The sequence below is a fragment of the Benincasa hispida genome, chromosome 11 (genome assembly GCF_027475165.1).
Source record: "Benincasa hispida cultivar pf3 chromosome 11, pf3_genome.v1.1, whole genome shotgun sequence".
In the NCBI taxonomy this organism is placed as follows: Eukaryota; Viridiplantae; Streptophyta; class Magnoliopsida; order Cucurbitales; family Cucurbitaceae; genus Benincasa; species Benincasa hispida.
In genome coordinates this window covers 8098151-8119571 of record NC_143488.1, presented here as the reverse complement: position 1 = coordinate 8119571, position 21421 = coordinate 8098151, and the positions used below count along the sequence as shown (strand labels likewise).

Genomic DNA, 21421 nt, shown 5'->3' with positions numbered 1-21421 from the left:
CAAATCTCTAAAAGATATGAAGTTTAATTATATTAAAACAGTAATTAATAATGCAAAGTTTATGGTAAATAGGAGTATGATTTGGAAAGAAAATAGCATCAAATAAATATTTGTATTTAAAATATTTCACACTTTCCAAAAAGGTGCATAAAAAGTACCCAAAACAGGGTTTCTAGTTCTCCTTTATTTAAAAGTATCAAAATTCAAACAAGAAAATTTACTTGACCTTCACGTATCTTCAACGATAAAATTACTATTCTGAAGAAGAAAGACGACCTGCAAGACAAGAAAAGAAAACACTGGAGTGGTGCTTGTCACAAAATCTCTAATGCTTAAGTCGGTATTAGCAAAAAGTATGGTTGAAAAAATTCCACGTGGGGTCGGGGCCCCACCCGGATCGAAGCGGGGAGTCCTCGGTTGAATTTTTCGATCCGGGTGGGGCCAGCCATTAATTTTTTTCTATTCGTTATTATCTTAAATGAAAGTATCGTTCTCGTCTCCATTCTTCGTCGCTTTCACATCTTCTTAACCTGAAATGGCAAATGGCTGGGGAGAGGAAAGGTTCCTTTTTTTAGGGTGCAATGAAAAATGCAAGCACGGTTTGGGTTGATTTATCCTAAAGATTTCATTTCAATTGGAATTTGGGATGGGGTCAAACCGAGGACCTCTTTAAGGGCACCGAACCGGAGATAGGGCAAGGATGGGGAAGGTATCCCCACCCCGTCCTGATTAGATTTTTAATATATTTTTTCTAAATACGTACATACATACATACATATTGTTACTGGGATATAGTGTATGCCCTAGTTTATTATATTTTGTACTTTATTTTTATTGTACATTAGTCTCCCTAAGCTTTAGGACAAGTGGGAGATTGTTGAGAATTGTGTCCTAAATCTCCTTGTAATCTCGTAGTTTGTAAATTCTGTATAAACATATTGTTGTTAATAAAATAAGTGTTATTTTATAAGTATACTCAATCCAATAAACTAAGATCCGAGGTTATTTCATGTAATTTAAACAAGTATGTAGACATACAAGGGGATCTTGTTTAAATGATAACCTAAATGGTCTGTAGTAGATGGATAAAGTTGGGTACCTTATCCTGGTGACACTGTGGATACGACCCGCTTTGTAGGTGTTATAAGTATTGTAAAGTGCTACAAATGATCTGATCCTGATCATTCATGTGGAGACATGCGAGCGGAGGTATCCTATACAAGGAGTTTGTATAAGACCGGACCACGAAATGATTAGTCTCTTTATATAACGCTGTTAATAATAGAGAATTATATTTCACTAGGATGACCATAGGTGACATGACTTGAATCCTGAGTGAGTTGTGAACTCTTGCTCATGAAGGCGATCATTTAATTTATATGGATGAGAGTGGCCAGATTGTCAACTCAACAAGCCTACCATTTTGGGGATTCGTTTGACTAAGGAGTTGGGAACTCAGCTACACAAGATGAAATTCACTCCTTCCCCGATGCATGGGGCAAGTAGATAAATTGCTTCCTTAAGGGCTGATTCCGGATCTTGAACATAATGGTCACACTCTCTCCTGGCCCAAGAGAACTTGGTCATAGTGAGACTATGACTTATTGTTCATTAGGGGAATCAGTGGTACTTAAGGAATTAGATGTAACTATAGGGACAAATCGGTATTTTGGCCCAACTGTACTTATGAGCAATTTGTAAAGGGTCATCGCACTGTTGATTAGTTATATCCAATAGATACAGAAATTTATTTGTAGTGCAAAGATTTCAATTGTCGGTCTTTAGTAGAGTGACCGACAGTTTAATTAATTATCCGAATATCGTTAGAGTTTCAATCTACAGGTCCATAAGGTCCCCACGGTAGCTAAACAGGGATTTAATCTTTGGATTAATTTGAAATGTTCAAGTTAATTGAGGAAATTAATTATAAATGATATAACTAATTATAATGTATTTGATACATTATGAGAGACATTCGGATATGATTCAAATACCAATTATATGAATGAGATTCATGTAATTAAATGTAAATATAAATTGAGAGGAATAAAATATTTGGATATGATCCAAATATCATTTATATGGATGAGATTCATATAAATGGATTTAATATAAATGTGATTTATATTAAATATCATGTATAATTAAGAGAGAATAAAATCTATAGTTTATGTTGTATTTGATGCAATATAAAACTATAGGCTATATGTTATATTTGATATAACATATAGTGTATATATAATAAAGTAGTTACTATATATTCTATTTTATTAATTTTTTTGAAATTAATAAAAGGGGAAGGAGTTATAACTCCCTCCCATTATTCTCTCAATAACTAACTTGTGATAAAAGAAGTCGAGAGATCATCTTCTTCCAAGAATTCAAAAATAGAGAAGTTTTATCTGAAAGAGGAAGGTTCTCTAAACAAAACTTTCCTCTCATCCTCTTCATCTCCTTCCCTCTTCCTATGACTCAAGCAAAACCCACAACTCCTATTTGAGTCTTTGAATCCCAAAGGAGAATACAGAGGGTTCTCGATTGACAGTGTCCATGCGTGAAGAAAGAGATCCACGAAGAAGGAGTTCTGTTCGTGGCTCGTAAGAGAGAGTACTTGAAAAAAGGTTTTTCAAAGGTTAGGTTTCTTGAAACCTATTTTATTTGTAATAGAGTGTTGTAATTTAACCTTGAACGGATATCTATTTGTATGACAGGGGACGGGGCGAGGGCAGGGGTGAGAACAAGGATGGGGAATGTATTTCCTGTCCCCGTCCCCATTTAGCTTTTGGGGGATTTTCCCCTCCCCCACTCCCCACCTAAACGGGGAATCCCCACCCTGTTTGGAGTGGGTCTCTGTTGAGTAAGTAGACATCTCTACTTAATTCTTTTTACAACGTCTATTTTTATTTTAAAAACAAATATTAAAACGTTGTTACGCCTTAAAAAGAAGCAAAGCATAAAGTAGGTAATCTTATAAAATAAAAAGAAAGGTTAAATTACATTTCAGTCCTTATACTTTTGAGTTTGTTCAATCTTAGTTCCTATATTTGCAATTTTCAATTTTATTCTTCATACTTTCAATAAATTTTAAGTTTAATTCCTCAAAATTGACTAAATAATACTATTATTTTTCATGCCAGAAAATATAATATGAGTAAAATGCTACAAAATAACAAAAAGCTTTTTAGAAGTGAACAATAAACTAGCATCAGGGACTAAATTCAAAATTTATTAAAAATATAGAGACTAAAATTAGACAATTGAAACACAGAGAATAAAATTGGACAAACTTCAATATATAGAGACCAAAATGATATTTTAACCGAAAAAGAAAACTTGCAACTCAACCGTTTAGTGCACATCAACTTTTCTACATGAGTTTGAACCACGATATTAAAAAAATACCTTACCCCTTAAACTTTTATAGAAATAACAATTTAGTCCCTAAATTTTAATTTATAATAATTTAGTCCCTATATTTTTATAATTGTAACAATTTAGCCTTTGAATTTTAATAACTCATAGTTTAGCTTTAAAATTTGTACCGATTTGATCCCTCTGTGAAAAATATTATTAAGATTAGTGAATTTTTTTACGCATGTAAATTGATAAACTAATTAAGAATTAAACTTGTTTATAAACAACAAATTATGACTAATTATTATATAACAAAGATTGATACTTAATTTTAATAAAATTTATTACAATATGAACTAAGTTGTTAAATGTTAAGATTGAAAGATTAAGACCATGTTTGGTAATCATTTTGTTTTTTGTTTTTGAAAATTAAACTCATGGACACTACTTTCACCTCCAAATTTCTTTATTTGTTATCTACTTTTCACCCATGGTTTAAAAAACCAAGCCAAAATTTGAGAACTAAAAAAATAGCTTTCAAAAAGTTGTTTTTGTTTTTAGAATTTGGTAAGAATTTAACCATTATATTTAATAAATATGCAAATCATTGTGAGAAATATGAATGAAATAAACTTAATTTTGAAAAACAAAAACAAAAAACGAAATAGTTGCTAAACGGAGTCTTAATTGTTATCCATTTTGAAAAACAATGACCAAGTCGTTACAAATTAATTTTATGAATTAAATTATCACTTCTATTAAAATTGAGAGACTTAAAAGTATTTTTTTTAACCTACAATTAGAATGGTTTTTGTGACAAGAACAAATACTCTCTTGTCTCCATTCAAATCATTATATTTGAAGTAACATAAAAATACTACTTAAAGAATAAAAAATAATTTTACTTCATAAGTAAGCACACAGTTTTTGTCCAACACAACATCATAACATTGATTAAGAACACAACATAGGGTGCTTTAAGCTTTTTGGCAAAAGCACTAGTTCGAAAGTATGTTGTGCAAGAGTACCTTATGCTTTTTGGTAAAAGTACTTTGTTTAAAGGGAAAATTTCAAAAATATAAAAATAAGAAAAATTATTAACACGAAATAACAAAATTTTAATATTTTTTTTATATAGATAGAAATCTATTAGTATCTATCAATATATTTTTTTTAATTTCTGTAATTAGTTTAACATTCTAACAGTAAAAAATTTTCTTATTTAAAAGTACACTCAAATTAAAGTTTTTTTTGTTAAACAATATTTTAATATTTTGATTTTTACTCAATATACTTTCCATAAATGAATTTAGTTCTTGTACTTCCATTAAACTTAAATTTAGCCATCTAAATTAATTTTCATAGAAAATTTTCAATACAATAGAGGGGTAAGGAGATTTGCACTATAGATTTCTTGATCGCAAATGTATAGATATGTCGGTTGAGTTATGCCTGTTTTAACTAATTTTTATTGAAATTGTGTAATACTAAAAAGACTTATGCAAGAAAAGACGTTATGTGAAAATATTTTTAAAATTTATAAAGAAAATGTTGATAGAGAACTTTATTCTTTTTAAAGAAATCAACAATAACTTAATAGCAAGGACAATTTTGAAAGTACATTGACTAAAATGAAATGAAATCCAAAATTTAGAGGTTAGAATGGTGTTTTAACCCTTATTTATTTATTTATTATTATTATTCCAACTGCTAAAGCCAAGCCAACCAGAACCAAAGAAAGCAAGAGAGATGGGTAGCTGCAAATCTATGCAACCTTTATTTAAGAAACTGTTCCCAGTTAGGCTGTTTAGTGGTTCAGGTAACAGCAAAATGATTTGTTAGAACAAATCATGGACTCAGAATAGGAACATTAATTAAGAACACCACAAAGGGGTTAAAGCTCAATAGCTTTAAACTTATTTGGCATATTCTTAAATGCAATTCTACATTCAAATAATCTATGGGATTTAGATCACCTCGTAACTGTGCGATATTTCAAGCGGCGATTCCTTAGACACCGGTCTCTGTTCCGACCATAGCTCGAGGTTGACTGTTCCGGTTCCCCAGTGAATGAGACATTTGTTAACCTCCTTAATGTTAAATTTGTTGACTAATGCCAATCCCAGACATTTATCAACTAGCTTCCATTCACCTGGAATGCTCATTTTAGTAAGAAATTCACTTTACTTTAGCAAGCAAGATATCAGACTTAAGGGGAAAAAAACATATTTCTTGCAGCTAAGATTGATCCTTGATAACCTTCTTGAGTTTGGTCCTTGAACTTTAATGTTTATGTTTTTGTAACAGTTTAATAATTACGTGTATGTGTTAGTTTAATGTTTATGTGACATATTGACAATATCATTATCTAAGAGTTATGTGAGGCTAATTTGGGATAGGATTTGATGACATATGGAGTTAAGTTAGGAACTATTAGACATACGGAGATAAAACTCTAAAAGTTCAACCTATTAGAAACTTTTTAAAGTACCAAGATTAAATAGATAGTCACAACCTTGAACACAGGGACCAAATTTAAATTTAACGGTAAACATTTTTTAAAGTTCAAAAACCTATTCAAATCGTTCATTTGAAAAAATTGAAACTCTTCTTATTGGATGATCATGATACTTCCCGAAAAATCAAAATTATTGATCAATAAAGGAACAATATCACCATTTTTATTCAAAAAGATACCAAAGTGGATGATTGAATCATTACATACTAAAAATAATGGTAGGAAATCCTTTGATAACATGGATTCTTATTTCTCAATGATATCCCACGTCTTGGATATGAAATTGAATTTTGTGTCTAATAGGATCTTGACTTCTAAAAAGTAGTGAATAGGTCAAATTATTAAAAACAAAATTGTTGAAAGTTGAGAAACTTATTAAACACAATCGACATTTAGGGACTAAACTTTGTTATTTAACCAAATATATATATATATATATAGACTGATAAGTGAAAGAAAATGATTATTACCATTAGGTAAAAGATCTCCCTCCAAATACTGCTCCCCTGACTCTGGCCAGATTTCATGCACGGATCCATCAATGGATGTGAATGTAACAAAAGATTTTGTGGGATGTAAAAGGTTAAACATCGGATGAACCCTTAAGCAGACCAACCTGCAGAAAACAAAGAAACATATATAATTTAGGCAACTAAACCTATCTCTTCAACTTTCAAACTCGTACTGCTCCAAACATCCACGTTTTCAGTGATGAATGAAAATCTCTCACCAAGTTGAGGATAGAGTAGTAGCAATAGAGAGTAATATTCAGAGCAAACCTTGAGAATCCACCAGAACCAGCACCTACTTTGACAGCAACAATGCTGGAGTTAATCTTAAGTACTTTAGCATCTTCCTTTGGAATGTATATTTTTCGTCTTAGAACTAACCCTCCATCAATATCACCTTCAAGTTCAAGAGATTCCTCATCCCCTGCATGCTCAAAGTTTTGACTGAAAGAAAATGAGTAATACAACAAATTTGCTGCCATTTTTGGGATTTCTACACCAACTTGAACATTTATGTAGCTCTGATGGTTGAATTTTGTTCATCTTTATTGGTTGATTTGGGAGTAATTTCCTATTCTACTTTTGAGAATGTATTAGTTTGAATTCTATAAATGAATACTCTCCATAAAATTTAACAAATATTTATTAACTATTTCACTCGTCAAGAAAAATATATGTGATACGAGTTAACATTTAGAATGATGTATTAAGGTTATTCAAGCATAGGTTGGGAATTTACTCAATGATACTATATTCCTCAGTACATCCAGCAGATCGGTACTCCGTGCCACTGAACTCTTCATAACCATTGATTTCAATCTTGCTTTGGAGCCATTGTATCCCTGCACAAAGAAAAAATGATATCAACCTATCCTATAAGGTCCCTTGACAAGGTTAAATTAACATTTTCTTAATGGTAAATTTAAGTTCAAGGAGTGCTCCTGAACTTTTAGTAAAAATATAATGTCTTAACCAATTCAGTTATGCTCAGATTAAGATATATATGATAAATTTGAAATAAGCAAATGAAAGTTGGCATAAACGAAAGATGTTTTTAACTTGTATGTAACAACATAACTAAACTAGTAAAATGTTAAAGGCAAAATCATCATTATTGGAGCACATAAGCAATGATCTTCAGAATCATGTAATTATTTGCCAACTTTCGTTATTAGAAACGGCCATGCTAGAATCTCTCCACTAAGGCTTACATATTCTATTTCTAGGCGCTGGAAATGGATGGTGATAAGCTGATATGCAAGGGTGTAGCTGAGGAAATTAGTGAATAAAAGATGGATAGAATTAAGGGAAAACAATGTTTAGTTAAAGGAGTTGAAGAGACGAGATAAGAATTAGAGTAGCTTGGGGATGGAACTTATACATCTCTGCAGGTGGAAACAACCAGCTATTCTTAGCTAGAGGGAGAGCATAAATATTCGAGGCTTCTCAATTCCTTGACGCTACCAGTTCTGGGCAAGTTTTCATTAAGCTATCTTCAATTCATCTACTTTATTCTTTCATCTAATTCTACTCTATTCTTTCATCTAATTTTCATCGGTAGAGGGGTGCAGGGCATAACATAGCAAGAGTTGCAAAACAGTTCCCAATTATGACATCATTAAAAGCAAAGGTAAAAGGACAAAGGGCAAAAACGCAGAAAACGAAAAGAAAGAGTAATATTGGTTGTATCTGAATTACTAAATATTACAATAATCATAAGTTGTTACCTGATGGAAGGTGTGTCATAGAAATTATTCTACCACCAATCCAGGGAACTACTTTAACAGACCAATGAGCACCTTTCAGTTCAATAGGAGTCTTTGAAAGTGATACACCTTTATGTTCAGAAACCTCTTCAACATCTTGCAAAGTCTTAGCACTTTCTACAAGGAAATTATTGAATAAGAAATCATAAGTAACAATGAAGATAAATGAAACTCAAGAATCCATTAATAGTTCACTGTCAACAAGGTTAGCAGAAAAGTTGTCCTGAAAAAACTGAGAAGTTTCCATCTTAAGGAGTTAAACTCTGTTAAAACTCTTAGGTTTGAGAAAGAATCAGAATGCTCTATTCATTCACCAAAGATATGAATATATACAAGTGTACAAAGCATAGAAAAGGAAAATATCACAAAATATTTACAAGAATGGAAAACCCTAACTATAGAATTATAACACTCCCCCTCAAGTTGGAGCATATATGTTAATCATGCCCAACTTGTCACATAGATAATCTATACATCTTCCATCCAATGCTTTCATGAAGATATCTCCTAATTGTTCTCCAGTCTTCACATATCTTGTAGATACCGACCCTTGTTGAATTTTCTCACGTACAAAATGGCAATCAACTTCAATATGTTTAGTCCTTTCATGAAATACTGGACTAGACGCAATATGAAGTGCTGCTTGATTATCACACCACAACTTTGTCGGTGTAGTGATTTCAAATCCCAACTCAACAAGAAGTTCATATATCCAAGTCAATTCACAAACAGATTGTGCCATTGCTCTATATTCTGATTCTGCACTTGAACGTGACACCACATTTTGCTTCTTACTCTTCCAAGAAATCAAATTACCACCAACAAAAATACAATACCCTGAGATTGATCTTCTGTTTTCTTTAGATCCTGCCCAATCGGCATCTGAGAAAACATTCAATATTAGTATGACCATAATCCTTATATAATAAACCATGCCCAGGAGTAGCCTTCAAATAACAAAGAATCTATTCCAATGCAGCCCAATGATCAACTGTAGGGCATGACATGTACTAACTCACAATACTTACTAAATAGGCTATGTCGGGTCGAGTCACTGTAAGATAATTAAGTTTTCCCACTAACCTCCTATATCTTTCAGGATCTTTTAGCAATTCTCCATCTTTTGTGAGCTGTAAGTTGGGCATCATTGGGGTACTACATGGCTTAGCCCCTAGCTTTCCTGTTTCAGTCAACAAGTCAAGTACATATTTTCTCTGTGATAATAGAATTCCCTTCTTGCTTCTTATTACCTCAATTCCTAAGAAGTATTTCAACATGCCCAAATATTTTGTATGGAATTGACTATGAAGAAAGGTCTTTAGAGACTGGATCCCTAAAGCATCATCACCAGTAATCACAATATCATCCACATATACGACTAACAAGATGACACCACCCTCAGATCTCTTAAAAAAGACTGAATGATCTGACCTGCTCTTCCGCATTTCAAAACTTTCAATCACTTGACTAAATTTACCAAACCAAGCTCGTGGGCTCTGCTTTAATCCATACAAGGATTTACGAAGGTGACACACCGTTCCATTCTCCCCCTGAGCAACAAACCCTGGTGGTTGCTCCATATACACCTCTTCTTGAAGATCACTATGAAGAAATGCATTTTTAACATCAAGCTAATGTAAAGGCCAATGATTGATTGAAGCTAATGAAATAAACAATCTCACGGATGCCATTTTTGCTACAGGAGAAAAAGTATCAGCATAGTCAACGCCATAAGTTTGAGTGTAGCCTTTCGCTACGAGGCGCGCTTTTAACCAAGCAACAGGACCATCAAGATTGACTTTAACTGCAAACACCCATTTGCAACCGATAGCCTTCTTTCCTGCAGGGAGAGAAACTAAATCCCAAGTACAATTATCATCTAAGGAGTCATCTCCTCCACCGTTGCGGCACACCAACCAGGATGAGACAAAGCCTCATGAACAGTTTTTGGGATGGATATAGACTCTAAGGATGCAATGAATGAACATGTGGAAGGCGACAAATGGTTATATGAAACAAAAGAGGAAATAGGAAGAGCACATGTACGTTTACCTTTACGAAGAGCAATAGGAAGATCATCACCCGTTTCTGGATCCAATGACAAAGAAGACTCTGGTACAGGGCATGGAACTGAAGGAGGTTGTCGTCGAGTATAGACCTTAACGATGGGAGGAAGAGTAGAGGTAGCCACAGGTAGATATGAATCAGGAAGAGGATCGGAAGGAGAAATAACTGTATAGACAAGGAAATCATCCTCTAATTCCTTATGCTCCCCCTGACTCTTATTCGAAGAGAAAGACGGTGATGAAAAAAATGGGGTATGTTCAAAAAACGTGATATCAGGAGAGACTAAATATTTATTTAGACTAGGACAATAACACCGATACGCCTTTTGGACACGGGAACAACCAAGGAAAATACATTTTAAGGACTTTGGATCCAGCTTGGTATGCTGACCCGAACATCCCGAACAAAGCAGGTACAACCAAATATTTTGGGTGGAGTGGGAAACAAATGTTGCTTGGGGCATAAAGTACGAAAAGGTATCTCACCCTTAAGAATGGAAGAAGGCATGCGATTTATTAAGAAACAAGCTGTGGAAACAGCATCTGCCCAAAAGGATTTTGGAACATGCATCTGAAACATCAAAGCTCTGGCTGTTTCAAGGAGATGACGATTCTTTCGTTCTACAACCCCATTTTGAGATGGAGTATCAACACAAGAAGATTGATGAAGAATGCCATGGGCATCTAAATAAGACTTGAGTGTATGAGAGAAATATTCCTCAGCATTATCACTCCGTAGGATTTTAAGAGTACCACTAAATTGAGTTTGAATTTCAGTATGGAAGTTACGAAAATGAGAAAGTAACTCAGAACGACTTTTCATTAAATATAACCACGTAACACGAGAATAGTCATCGGCAAATGTAACAAAATACCTAAACCCTCATTTGGACCTAACGGGACATCGACCCCAAACATCAGAATGGACTAATTCAAAAGGAGTACTAGCTCGTTTATTGACTCGAGGATACGAACTCAAACGATGAAATTTAGCAAATTGACATGTCTCACAATCTAAAGAAGACAAATATTGAAGTTGTGGACGAAGGCTCTTCAACATAGAAATAGACGGATAACCCAAACGACAATGCTCTTCAAAGGGAGACGACATGCTAGAGCATGTGATGGCCGTAGGTGTTTGTGGTTCAAAGATGTAAAGACCTCCAAATTCCCGCCCTTTACCAATAGTCTGTTTCGTCGTAAGATCCTGAAATAAGCAATAACCAGGAAAAAAGGAGACACAAAATGAAGATCACGAGTGAGTTTACTGACCGAAATCAAATTAAACGAGAAATTTGGTAAATTTAAAACTGATGACAAAGAAATTGATTCAGTGAGATGGATGGTTCCTGATCTTAAAACAGAAGTGGAGGTTCCATCAGCTATAGTGACATTAGGTGAAGAGGTAGATGTACAAAGGTTAGAGAATAAACTGGGGTTACCTATCATATGGTCTGTAGCGCCATAATCAATGACCCATTTTGATGTGGAGGAAAGAAGGTATTTAAAAATGTTACCTATCTCTGCGATGGTCATAATGAGAGTAGAAGATGATGCCCTCAATGACTCTTGATACTGCTGAAATTTAGCAAACTCCTCTGCAGAAATCGTAATTGACTTGTCAAGATTATCAGGAGTAGAGGCGACATGTGCAGAGGGTGATGACATCCTCTGACCCTTATTCAGCAATCTTCTGCATTCACGTTTCATATTGTTAGGTTTATGATAATAATAGTAAACACCACCTCATGGATTTGATCTCCATGAATAGTAGTTGGATCCATTCAACTTGTGTTCAGTTACTTTTGACACCATAGGAACAATCTCAGACATTACTGGTTTCTTATCAGCCATTACCTCAAAAAATAGACACCGGACAGCAGAGAATCAAAACCCTAAATTACCGAAGAAATGTCTTTACAAGTAGTGAGTATATCTATATATCCCAAACAAACACACCACCAAGAAGAGCCAACAACACCGAGGAAACCCACAGAAGACGGACGAAAAACGACGGCGCACACACCTACACGCGCCGGCGCGTGGACAGACAGCAGGCTGGAACAAGCGGCGCGTGAGCCTCACACACTGGTCAGATGGCAACCAGACTTTGGGGGTTTTGTAGATCGGTAGCTAGGCTCCTCGTTGGACTGGGCGGTGTTGAAAAAAAAACAGCTTTTTTTTTCTCGGCAGCGGCGGCTAACGACGGCGAACGAACCGAAGACGGCGACTGTGAGTAAAAGTGTAAACTCACCTCTCCACAAAACCCTAAACGTATCACAAACGGGTTCTAAATTCTCAAACCCTAAGGTTCACAAAACCCTAAATTTGTTTAGAGGGCTCTAATACTAGGTAAAACTCTTAGGTTTGAGAAAAAATCAGAATGCTCTATTCATTCATCAAAGATATGAATATATACAAGTGTACAAAGCATAGGAAAGGAAAATATCACAAAATATTTACAAGAATGGAAAACCCTAACTATAGAATTATAACAACTCTTAAATTTACAAACATAAGAAAGAAGACAGTTCTCATGTGCAATGCAAGCTGAAGTTAGAGAAGCAAAGAAATATTATGGTTCTAGAAAAATGGTAGTAGAACAACTTTTAAAGGTTAAACTGAGTGTATTGAGCCTCAACAGAAAAGGAGGAATATAGAGGAAAATGTGTCATAATTTCATGGTATATAAAATTACTGAATCATTTTCCCTTGACAATTGAATTATTCTTATCCAAAAACAACTGAGTTGTTCAATCTAGCTTCGGTGCACTCTGGCTATTCCAACAAGACAAATACTTAGATCTTACAACATTTAGGATCAGAAAATTCAATACTAATTAAACATTCTAGGGAGCCAGAGTGGTGGTTACCATAGTTGGAACTATGGCTTTAAAACTATCTAAGTTTACATTTTTTCCTTTGACCGTAAGGTCAATTCATGATGGTTTAATGATTTGTTGGTAGGACAAAATAATATAACTGAGAATAAAAAATAAAACAACAATAGAACATATAGCTAGATTCTCATTTGTAATTGGTGATTCCTGTTTCTTCCTCTTGAAGCATTATGTCTAATTCTTTAGTAAGCACGATCTTACAAGCATCGTGACCAATTAGATAAGTTATGTAACTCCTGGGCTGAGTTTAGGGTGTTTTCTCCATTTTTGAATATTTCATTTATTGACTAAAATTTGTTTCCTCTTAGGAAATGCTATGTTGAAACATAAGTTAGAAGAGAACAATAAAGGAGACGCAATCAATACCTAATCGATGACGACATTCCTTCTCGCTGGTGGCTACCAGGTCAGCCACTTCTTGCTCAGAGGGAAATGTCACTTGCAAAACTTCTCCATCTGTGCCCCAAGCATCAATCTGGAGGCATAGAGAATTACAATATGAATATAGTAGAGCGCTCGGAAGAGCTTTGGAAATAAAAGCAAATGCAGATTTATTGTTAGGTTGTGGAGCACAAAATGAAGCTACGGCCCATCTGTCACACAAGGCATGTGGTGTTGTCTTACCCTTTTTATCCCATTCCCAACACTAACGGCCTCGATTAAAATCCTCTAACAAAACAAAAACGTACCTTTGCTCCTCCACCCAGTAATATTTGAACGTGCAGCCGCCGTTTCGGCCTTGTCCACGATCCTTCAGTTCTAGAAACTTGAACAGTAACAACTGAAGATTTTAGCTCTGCAACATAACGTGTCAATAGGTATGCACCTAAACTGAAACCATATCCATCGCCATCATCTTCGAATAGAACACCTTCAGCCTTTCCTGTAAATAAGATTAAAATTTATTAAACTTGCACAAGAAAAGAGTTGCCAGAAAACTGTTAACTTGTGACGCACCATGGTCGATAACCCAGAGAAATTAATACAATTTATCTAAATTATATACGAAACACCTTCATACTTTTTAGATAAAGAATTAAGGGCTCTCCTAAGGTGGGCTTCAGTTAATAAATGGTCCTGACTACTGGGTCAGTCTACACTTTTTAAGTGAAAGAAAATGAATGACTCTCAAGTCTTTACGCAGTCAGAAAGTAAAGTTGAGAGCATTCACAATTCTCTCTCCAACTAGTCAAGAAAAGAGTATGATAAAAGTATAAGTATTTGTGTGGTAGACAAGGAACAATATACATCATTTCATGGTCTATCCCAAGAAAATGTGAATAAGATGATGTCATCACCATTTTCATCCAAAGCCACAAGAAGAGATATGTCATCAGATGGTTTTGCTTCTCCAGTATGCTGGTGCGCAGGACCTAATGGAACAATTGATCCACCTTGCAAAAATAAGGCTGGTAGATCCTGCAATGGTCCAATACATGTGAAAAAAGATAATGAAAGAAAGCCAGTAACAAAGTAATTAAATCAGCAAGCAGAAATTACCGGATGCGAGTCATCAAAATCAAATCTCGACCAAATTCCCTTGGGCAGTGTCAAATTTGAATTATCAATTCTTTGGTTGGGAAAAGTGCTGCTCAAGAACCAGCGTTAGTAAAACAATAATTTGATCGATACTCTACCGGCCCCACTACTGAACACCCAGAAACCAATATTTTATAAATGAAATAAGAACCTTGAATAGATCAAAATCGAACCGAGAAGAAAAGAATTCTCAATTTTCCTCAAGTTGGGATCTTTTGGATCTGCAAAAGTGTTAAATAGAAGTAAAAAAAAATGTTACAACCAGAAAGAAAACATATCAAAGTTAGATGAGTAAGGGAATCCACCAGCAAAAAAAACAGGAGTTGCTACAGGAACACCCGTTGTATGAGCTATATAGAAAAGAGTGTATATATGAGGTAATAGGCGATAGCGTCTCTTCAATGCTAGGCGGCAAACCTCTTCACACTAAAAAATGATCAAAGCTAAAGTTCAAATTATTTGGAGATATCATAAATAATCCATAAAGCAACAATTTAAACCATTAGCAATAGGTACAGACATAAACCCACGACAATCTAGACTATTAGCAATAGCCAAAAGGTACAAGCATATAATCCATGACAACAAAGGATTCATCATTCTTAATCCTTTAACATGAACGGCATTAACTAAGACGGGACAATTGGAGTTAGATGAAATATAATTCAGCAAATAATCTTAAAATTACATGCCATCATTTTAGTCTTTTAGGACGCAACAATTCTACTACCTCATGCTAGCAGCAAAAACTACTTGCCGCAGTGGAAGAATAGGCAATACATACATCTGCAGTTAGCATATCAAGAAGATGCATACACAAAGGACTTGCAGTGGCAGATAAATTTATATGCTCAGACCCAGCTCTAGCTTACTGGCTCTCTTTAATCTCTATCATGTTTGTGCAGTGTACATTAATTATTCATTTTATGAAGTGAGGTTCAAGTCATTTAACCCACAACCTTCTTGAAAAAAAATTATCCTTGTGTATATTACAAACCCTGAAATGATGACCAACAAAGTAAATATAATATATTTAGGTTAGGGAAAACCTCTTCTCCAAATGACCATGGTTCATGGTCAGCAGTGCGGGTTTCAGAATGTCCACGGCAGAAAGGAAACATTGCACCAATTCCCATCCACCTTCCGAAAAGCCTAGGTGTTGCATTTCCAGCAAAGCCACCAATATCAGGTCCAGATAGTGGTTGACCACTGAGTCCCTGAAGAACTAGGAATGAGAACACAATAAAATCTAAATTGAAGCCATATATTCTTAAGACCTTAGTGAAAAATGAAAGCATTTAAGATTCTCTCAACCACTGATCTTAATAAAAATGTTACGACTAGACTCCTAGCACATGAAGTTGAGATTGCCATCCAATATTAGATTGCTTGATATATCCTATATGGTCCATCTTACAAAGAAAATTCATTCGGAATGCTTGAAACCAGTACGTGAAACCACCAGAAGAATAATAGTACATTGTTAAGCTGAAATACCATTTTCTCAGACGAACATCAGGAGCATGTTTTTCATATTTTTGCTTCTTCTCCTTCTCTCTTTTTATTTAAAAAAGATGTACTTACCAACTGAAGTATCATGGAGATGCTCATGTGAAGATGCTCCCAGCTTGAAATGTTGTCACCTGTCCACGTAGCAGCATACTTTTGGCTACCAATAAAACCAGCTCTAGTGAGAACAAAAGGACGCCTTTCACTGTTAGCCATTTTCATCCCTTCATATGTTGATCTAGCCATCAACATTCCATACACCTGAAGTAGGAGACCAGTGCTGTAAAATAGTATCCAAATATAGCTAAACAAACATTAAATTTGCCACTACAAGCATTTGCACTTGCGCTGTTTTTAGCTTGGAATCAGAGTTTTGGTCACATTTAGGAGTGCATTGGGTATATCTTATTCTAGCTAAAAAATTGTTATGAAAAGAGTATGATAAGAATGACTTAAGATTATGCTAGGGATTATACATTGTGATAGTAAGAATGATTCTGGCAACCACCAAATTCTTCATCACCTCTGTGAATGTTGCTCTCAGGCATCGTTTTTGTTACAGCCTGAAAAGAGAAGTGATGAACTGTAAGGTACTGACAAAAGTACAAGCACAAACTAAAAAGAATTTACAGGTAAAATTACCTTAAAAATAGCTGGTTCATTCATGTCATTCCATATACCATCAACACCATTAGAAACAAAATCCTTAACTAAATTTGCCCACCAAGATCGAGCTTTAGCTTGTGTAAATTCAGGAAATACACAAGGCCCAGGCCAGACCTCCCCTAAGACAATTAAGAAGTGTTTAGTATACCACTAAAAGGCCACAGATTAAGTGTCAATAATAAGACACAAACCTACGTAAGGTTCTCCATCAGCTTTTTGGACCCAGACATCTTTTTCAGAACCACTGTCATAGACAAAATAACCCTTTTCATGTTTGATTCCAGGATCAAGCATCCAAATAGCTTTAAAACCAATTTGGTGAAGATCGTCCACCAGAGTTTTTGGATCAGCAAAACGCTCCTGAGATAATGTCACTACAATACTTCATGGCTTTGCTTCAAACTGTTTATTTTACTAGACACGTACTACAGAGATACAGATAAGAAATAGCAAAAAGAAGATGTTTCATACAGTTTCAAATGACTATGATTTGCCCTAAGCATATGTGCATTCCTTTTCTTGACACAGTAAAAGCACCAGAATTAAGGGGAAAAAAAGAATAAAGGAATTAGAAAACATGATGAGAGATCTATGATCATTGCAATTGTTCTTTTCTTTTCGTTTTTTTTTTTTTTTTTTTTTTTTTTCTTATAAGAGACTTGATTGAATAAATGAAATACAAATATACAAAAGATTCCAAAGAGTGACATAAACACCCTCCATCTGAGGGTATAGAGAAGATATTCATATGATAATTAAGTTAAAACACCAAAAGGAAGAGATGCATGTGAAGAACCATTTAGATGTATAATCTCATTGAAGATGATTCAAATAAGAAGTAAAATGCAGTGGCCTTTGTTGGAGATCATGACATACAGGGTCAAAAGTGAAACAACGGAAACCATCCATGTAGTCTATATCCATCCATATAACATCGCAGGGTATATCTTTCTTTCGAAATGTTCTTGAAACCTGCAAAAGTAGTTTAAAGAAAAAGAAACGAATTTTCAGCTGAACTATTCCTTATAGGATCTGGAGTAGACTAAATTATAACTATAAATCTTATGCATATTGCTTTTTTTCATAGTCAAGAATGGAAAAGGCATGAACATTTGCTTAAAATATAACAGTAGTTGGGCTGACATAGATACTAGTCCTGCACAAAACCATAGAAGATCTAGTTTTTCAGAATGAGTCTTTCAGACCAATTGTCCCTGAACAGGCAAATCTCAGTGCAAGATAAAAATTACTCCCTACCTCAAGTACTCTATCTGCAGAATCATAGCTCCAACGGCATTGGTGGTAGCCTAAGGCCCATTTTGGGGGCAAAAACACAGTGCCTAGTGGGAAAGTAACCAGTTAAGGCATAAAGCAGAAGCTGAGGGTTTTTAAACACACACGTCCGCACAGTTAAAATCCCAGTTATAGATAATGATGACTCAATATCAAAATCAAACTAATGAGCAATAACTTCTTTGAACAAAAATTATACATAATAATAGCAATTATTATTATTATTATTATTATTATTATTATTATTTGTTTTGTTTACTTTTTTTTTTTTTTTTTGGTTAGGAGGACAAGAATCTACCCTTAATTTCATTTCGATTTCTTTAATTATGAAACAGACATAGGACTAAGGATCCCGCAGGAATCCAAGCCTTATGTCATTAGTTTTCTAACAGAAAAGGTAGTGTTCTTGAAGGCATAAATATGGTACTGATTCAAGTAGTACAGACTTGTTAGGTTACCATAAATCGCAAGATATTAAATATTAGATTTTAATGCTTCCAATTCCTAGTAATCATTAACGTCGGAAGTACAAGGAGTTACTGGTTGAATCCAGATGCCTATACGACCATACTTAAACATTAGATTTATATAATGTATCTATTTTAGAGAAGGGTAGGCTCTCAGTAAGTAATCAGATCAGATCAATGTGCAGTCATTAAGTAAGGCTGGATGTTTTCACAAAATCTAAAAAAAAAAAAAAAAAAAAAAAAAAAGGTAGATCACTGTTGAAGTACGGATATCATTAAATTTACCATAATCATCACCTTTTTTTTTTTATTGATTGGTGATCTAACATGCTATCAAGCAAGAGGTCCTACGTTTGAACCCCTATAATATCATTTTCTCTCTAATTAATATTAATTTCCATTTGTTAGGCTATAATTGTTAAAGGAAAAAGACTGATTTCCGTTGATCAAGAACTCACTCCTCCCGACAAATAAAGTAGAAATGGAAACTCATATGTAAATTTTCATTTTATTTTCTTTTATTTATTTATAGTTTGAGGGGGCAACCCCTAAAAGATCTCTTACATCCTATATTAGTTTGATGAGTTAAAGTAATCCAAAAATACAGAAAACTTCAAACTTGAAAAGAAGGTTACCAACTGCCCTGGAGAAGGACTTTAAAGCAGCTGCTGGTGAGGAAAATGGACCGAATGTAATGACAGGATATGAGGAAGGAGCAATAAATTGTATTACTGAATCTTCCCTCAGATCAATCTGCAAAAATACAAAACTATAAGCTTTTATAATGGCAACAACAAGTGAGATATCCAAAAATTGCAACTTCCATATACAACAAGACCAGTTTTTAAACCACCTCACAACGCAGGGATGTGTCAGCAAGAACACCAAGTGCCTCTCCATTTGGAAGAATTGCTAACACCCACGGATGTGATTGGTACAAGGATGTAGTTCCAGAACCATATCCATAAGCATCTGTATTCCATGTGAAAATCTACAAAGGAGGGAACTGCCAAAATCAAGAAGAATTAACCAACTAATATCAAGTATACCCAATTCTTAACCTACTCTTTTCCCCGTCCGCTCGAGTTGTCCACTAACTTCCCCAGTTCCATAAAGGGAGGTACCAGCAGGAAGCTGTAGAAGTCAAATTTGCCAAATTACTCTCGATGGATTTCAAGACTCGATGTGTATGCTAGATGACAATATAAACATAACAACTACAATAACAATGCAGCAACCTTTCATGAATATAAACCATAACTGCGATACACCAAAAGACAAACAACAATATTAATACAAAACGGACCTCAAGTTTAACAATCTGCTGACCAAGGAGACACTCAAAAACAGGAATATATGTCGGAAGCTTCTGGCTAGAAATTGGTGTGTCTCTGTCCTTGGATTTTAGAAAAGAAAAACTTGGATAAGCCGCAGCTCTATCATTTGCAGAACAATCAAATCGAAAAACACCATCTTCTAGTATAGGCTCAAAAATCATATTCCCTGAGATAGTAGTATCTTTTGTGGTTCCTTTCTCTTTGACGTTCCCCATTTTACATGTAAAGTTTTCTGAAATCAACTTCTTGTTTGTCCTCTTTCTCCTGTACCCCAAAAAATCAATTGGGCAAAAAAAAAACATTCAGATAGTTAAGCCTAGTTGATAAAATACCCACAATTTGATATTACAATACCACCATGGGACAATTAAGATTTGAGAATAAAACGATCCTAACTTCTTCAGTTATATCAAATCCTTCATTGCTCATGATTAAGTGCATAGTTTTCAGAAAACAAAACAGCTAAACTTTTGTAGACCAAGATCGGATACACCGTACAAAAAGAAAAGTAAACAGAGAATAGATTTGCACTCTGTCACATACAATTGGGTCTTGCAATGAGAGACTGATCATTATTTACATTATAAGCTGAACTTCTAATGTAGTAGCTCAAGGAACGAGAGTCCAAAAGGTTACATATACAATCATTCAATCTCAAATAATTGGAACTTCTCCTCCCATGGGTTCTAAATTACCACTGATTCTGAGTCGAATATGTTCATGAAGTACCAAAAACGTAATCAAATTGACGAAAGTTTATATGAATTGATCGATACCACTATCTTAAACAACATCTAAAAACAAATTCAGGTTGCTCAATGAAAATGAAACCCATCAAAATCCTAACTATAGAGAACATAAAGGTTAAAATAAGAAGCAAAAACCTGGGAAAATCAAGCTTCTTCGAATCCCAAGAACAAGCACCAGAAATTGTTGTTGAAGAAATGCGAAAGATAAGATTGGGAGTCCGACTAAGCCAAGGAATATATCCCGATGATCCACCACTTGGAACCACTAACCCACTCAACACTGATGCTTCTTCAATCATTTTCCAATTCCACCTTTTTATATTATATGTTCAAAGTATGCATAGACATGAGCCATCATAATTATTCTTTTAGGATAAATAATTAAAATGGGTTTTTAAGAAAATGAAAATAAATATAAATCTGTGTCTTTTCAGTTAATTTAGCTCGTCGCCATGTCTTTGCTTCAGCTACGATAGTGGCCTAAAGGTGAGAAATCCCAGAGGTTGGTTGTCTTGTTCATCATAAAGATTGAAATTTTATCAAAACGGAATATTTTACACGAGTTCTATGGTACTAATGAGATGAGATACTCTGCTAATTCGAGTAGCCGAATAGATAAGACACTTTCGATCCTCGTTCACTTCGATAATTTACCAATTAGAGTTTGAACTAAATTAATAAATAAGACATTAATTATTAATATTGTTATTCTTTTATGGAACTCGCCCTTAACCATAACTAGTAAAAA

General features: G+C 34.5%; 1 protein-coding gene and 1 long non-coding RNA gene across 2 annotated transcripts; both read right to left on the bottom strand.

The window, feature by feature from the left end:
* Positions 1-5108: 5108 nt before the first annotated feature.
* Positions 5109-21361, bottom strand: HGL1 (heteroglycan glucosidase 1). The gene is made up of 23 exons (XM_039020641.2): positions 20809-21361; positions 19894-20188; positions 19653-19721; positions 19441-19578; positions 19223-19340; positions 18085-18167; positions 17704-17799; positions 17019-17187; positions 16804-16946; positions 16638-16724; positions 16237-16422; positions 15702-15869; positions 14958-15078; positions 14804-14873; positions 14614-14701; positions 14412-14532; positions 13803-13996; positions 13480-13588; positions 8109-8264; positions 7121-7223; positions 6652-6825; positions 6343-6488; positions 5109-5506 (listed from the first exon to the last, which is right to left on the bottom strand). The coding sequence occupies exons 1-23, from the start codon at positions 20970-20972 to the stop codon at positions 5322-5324; spliced, it is 3183 nt and encodes a 1060-aa protein (XP_038876569.1). The 5' UTR covers positions 20973-21361; the 3' UTR covers positions 5109-5321.
* Positions 8428-9372, bottom strand: LOC150032362 (uncharacterized). The gene is made up of 2 exons (XR_016524476.1): positions 9231-9372; positions 8428-9029 (listed from the first exon to the last, which is right to left on the bottom strand). It is a non-coding gene; the product is annotated as an uncharacterized LOC150032362 (long non-coding RNA).
* Positions 21362-21421: the final 60 nt, after the last annotated feature.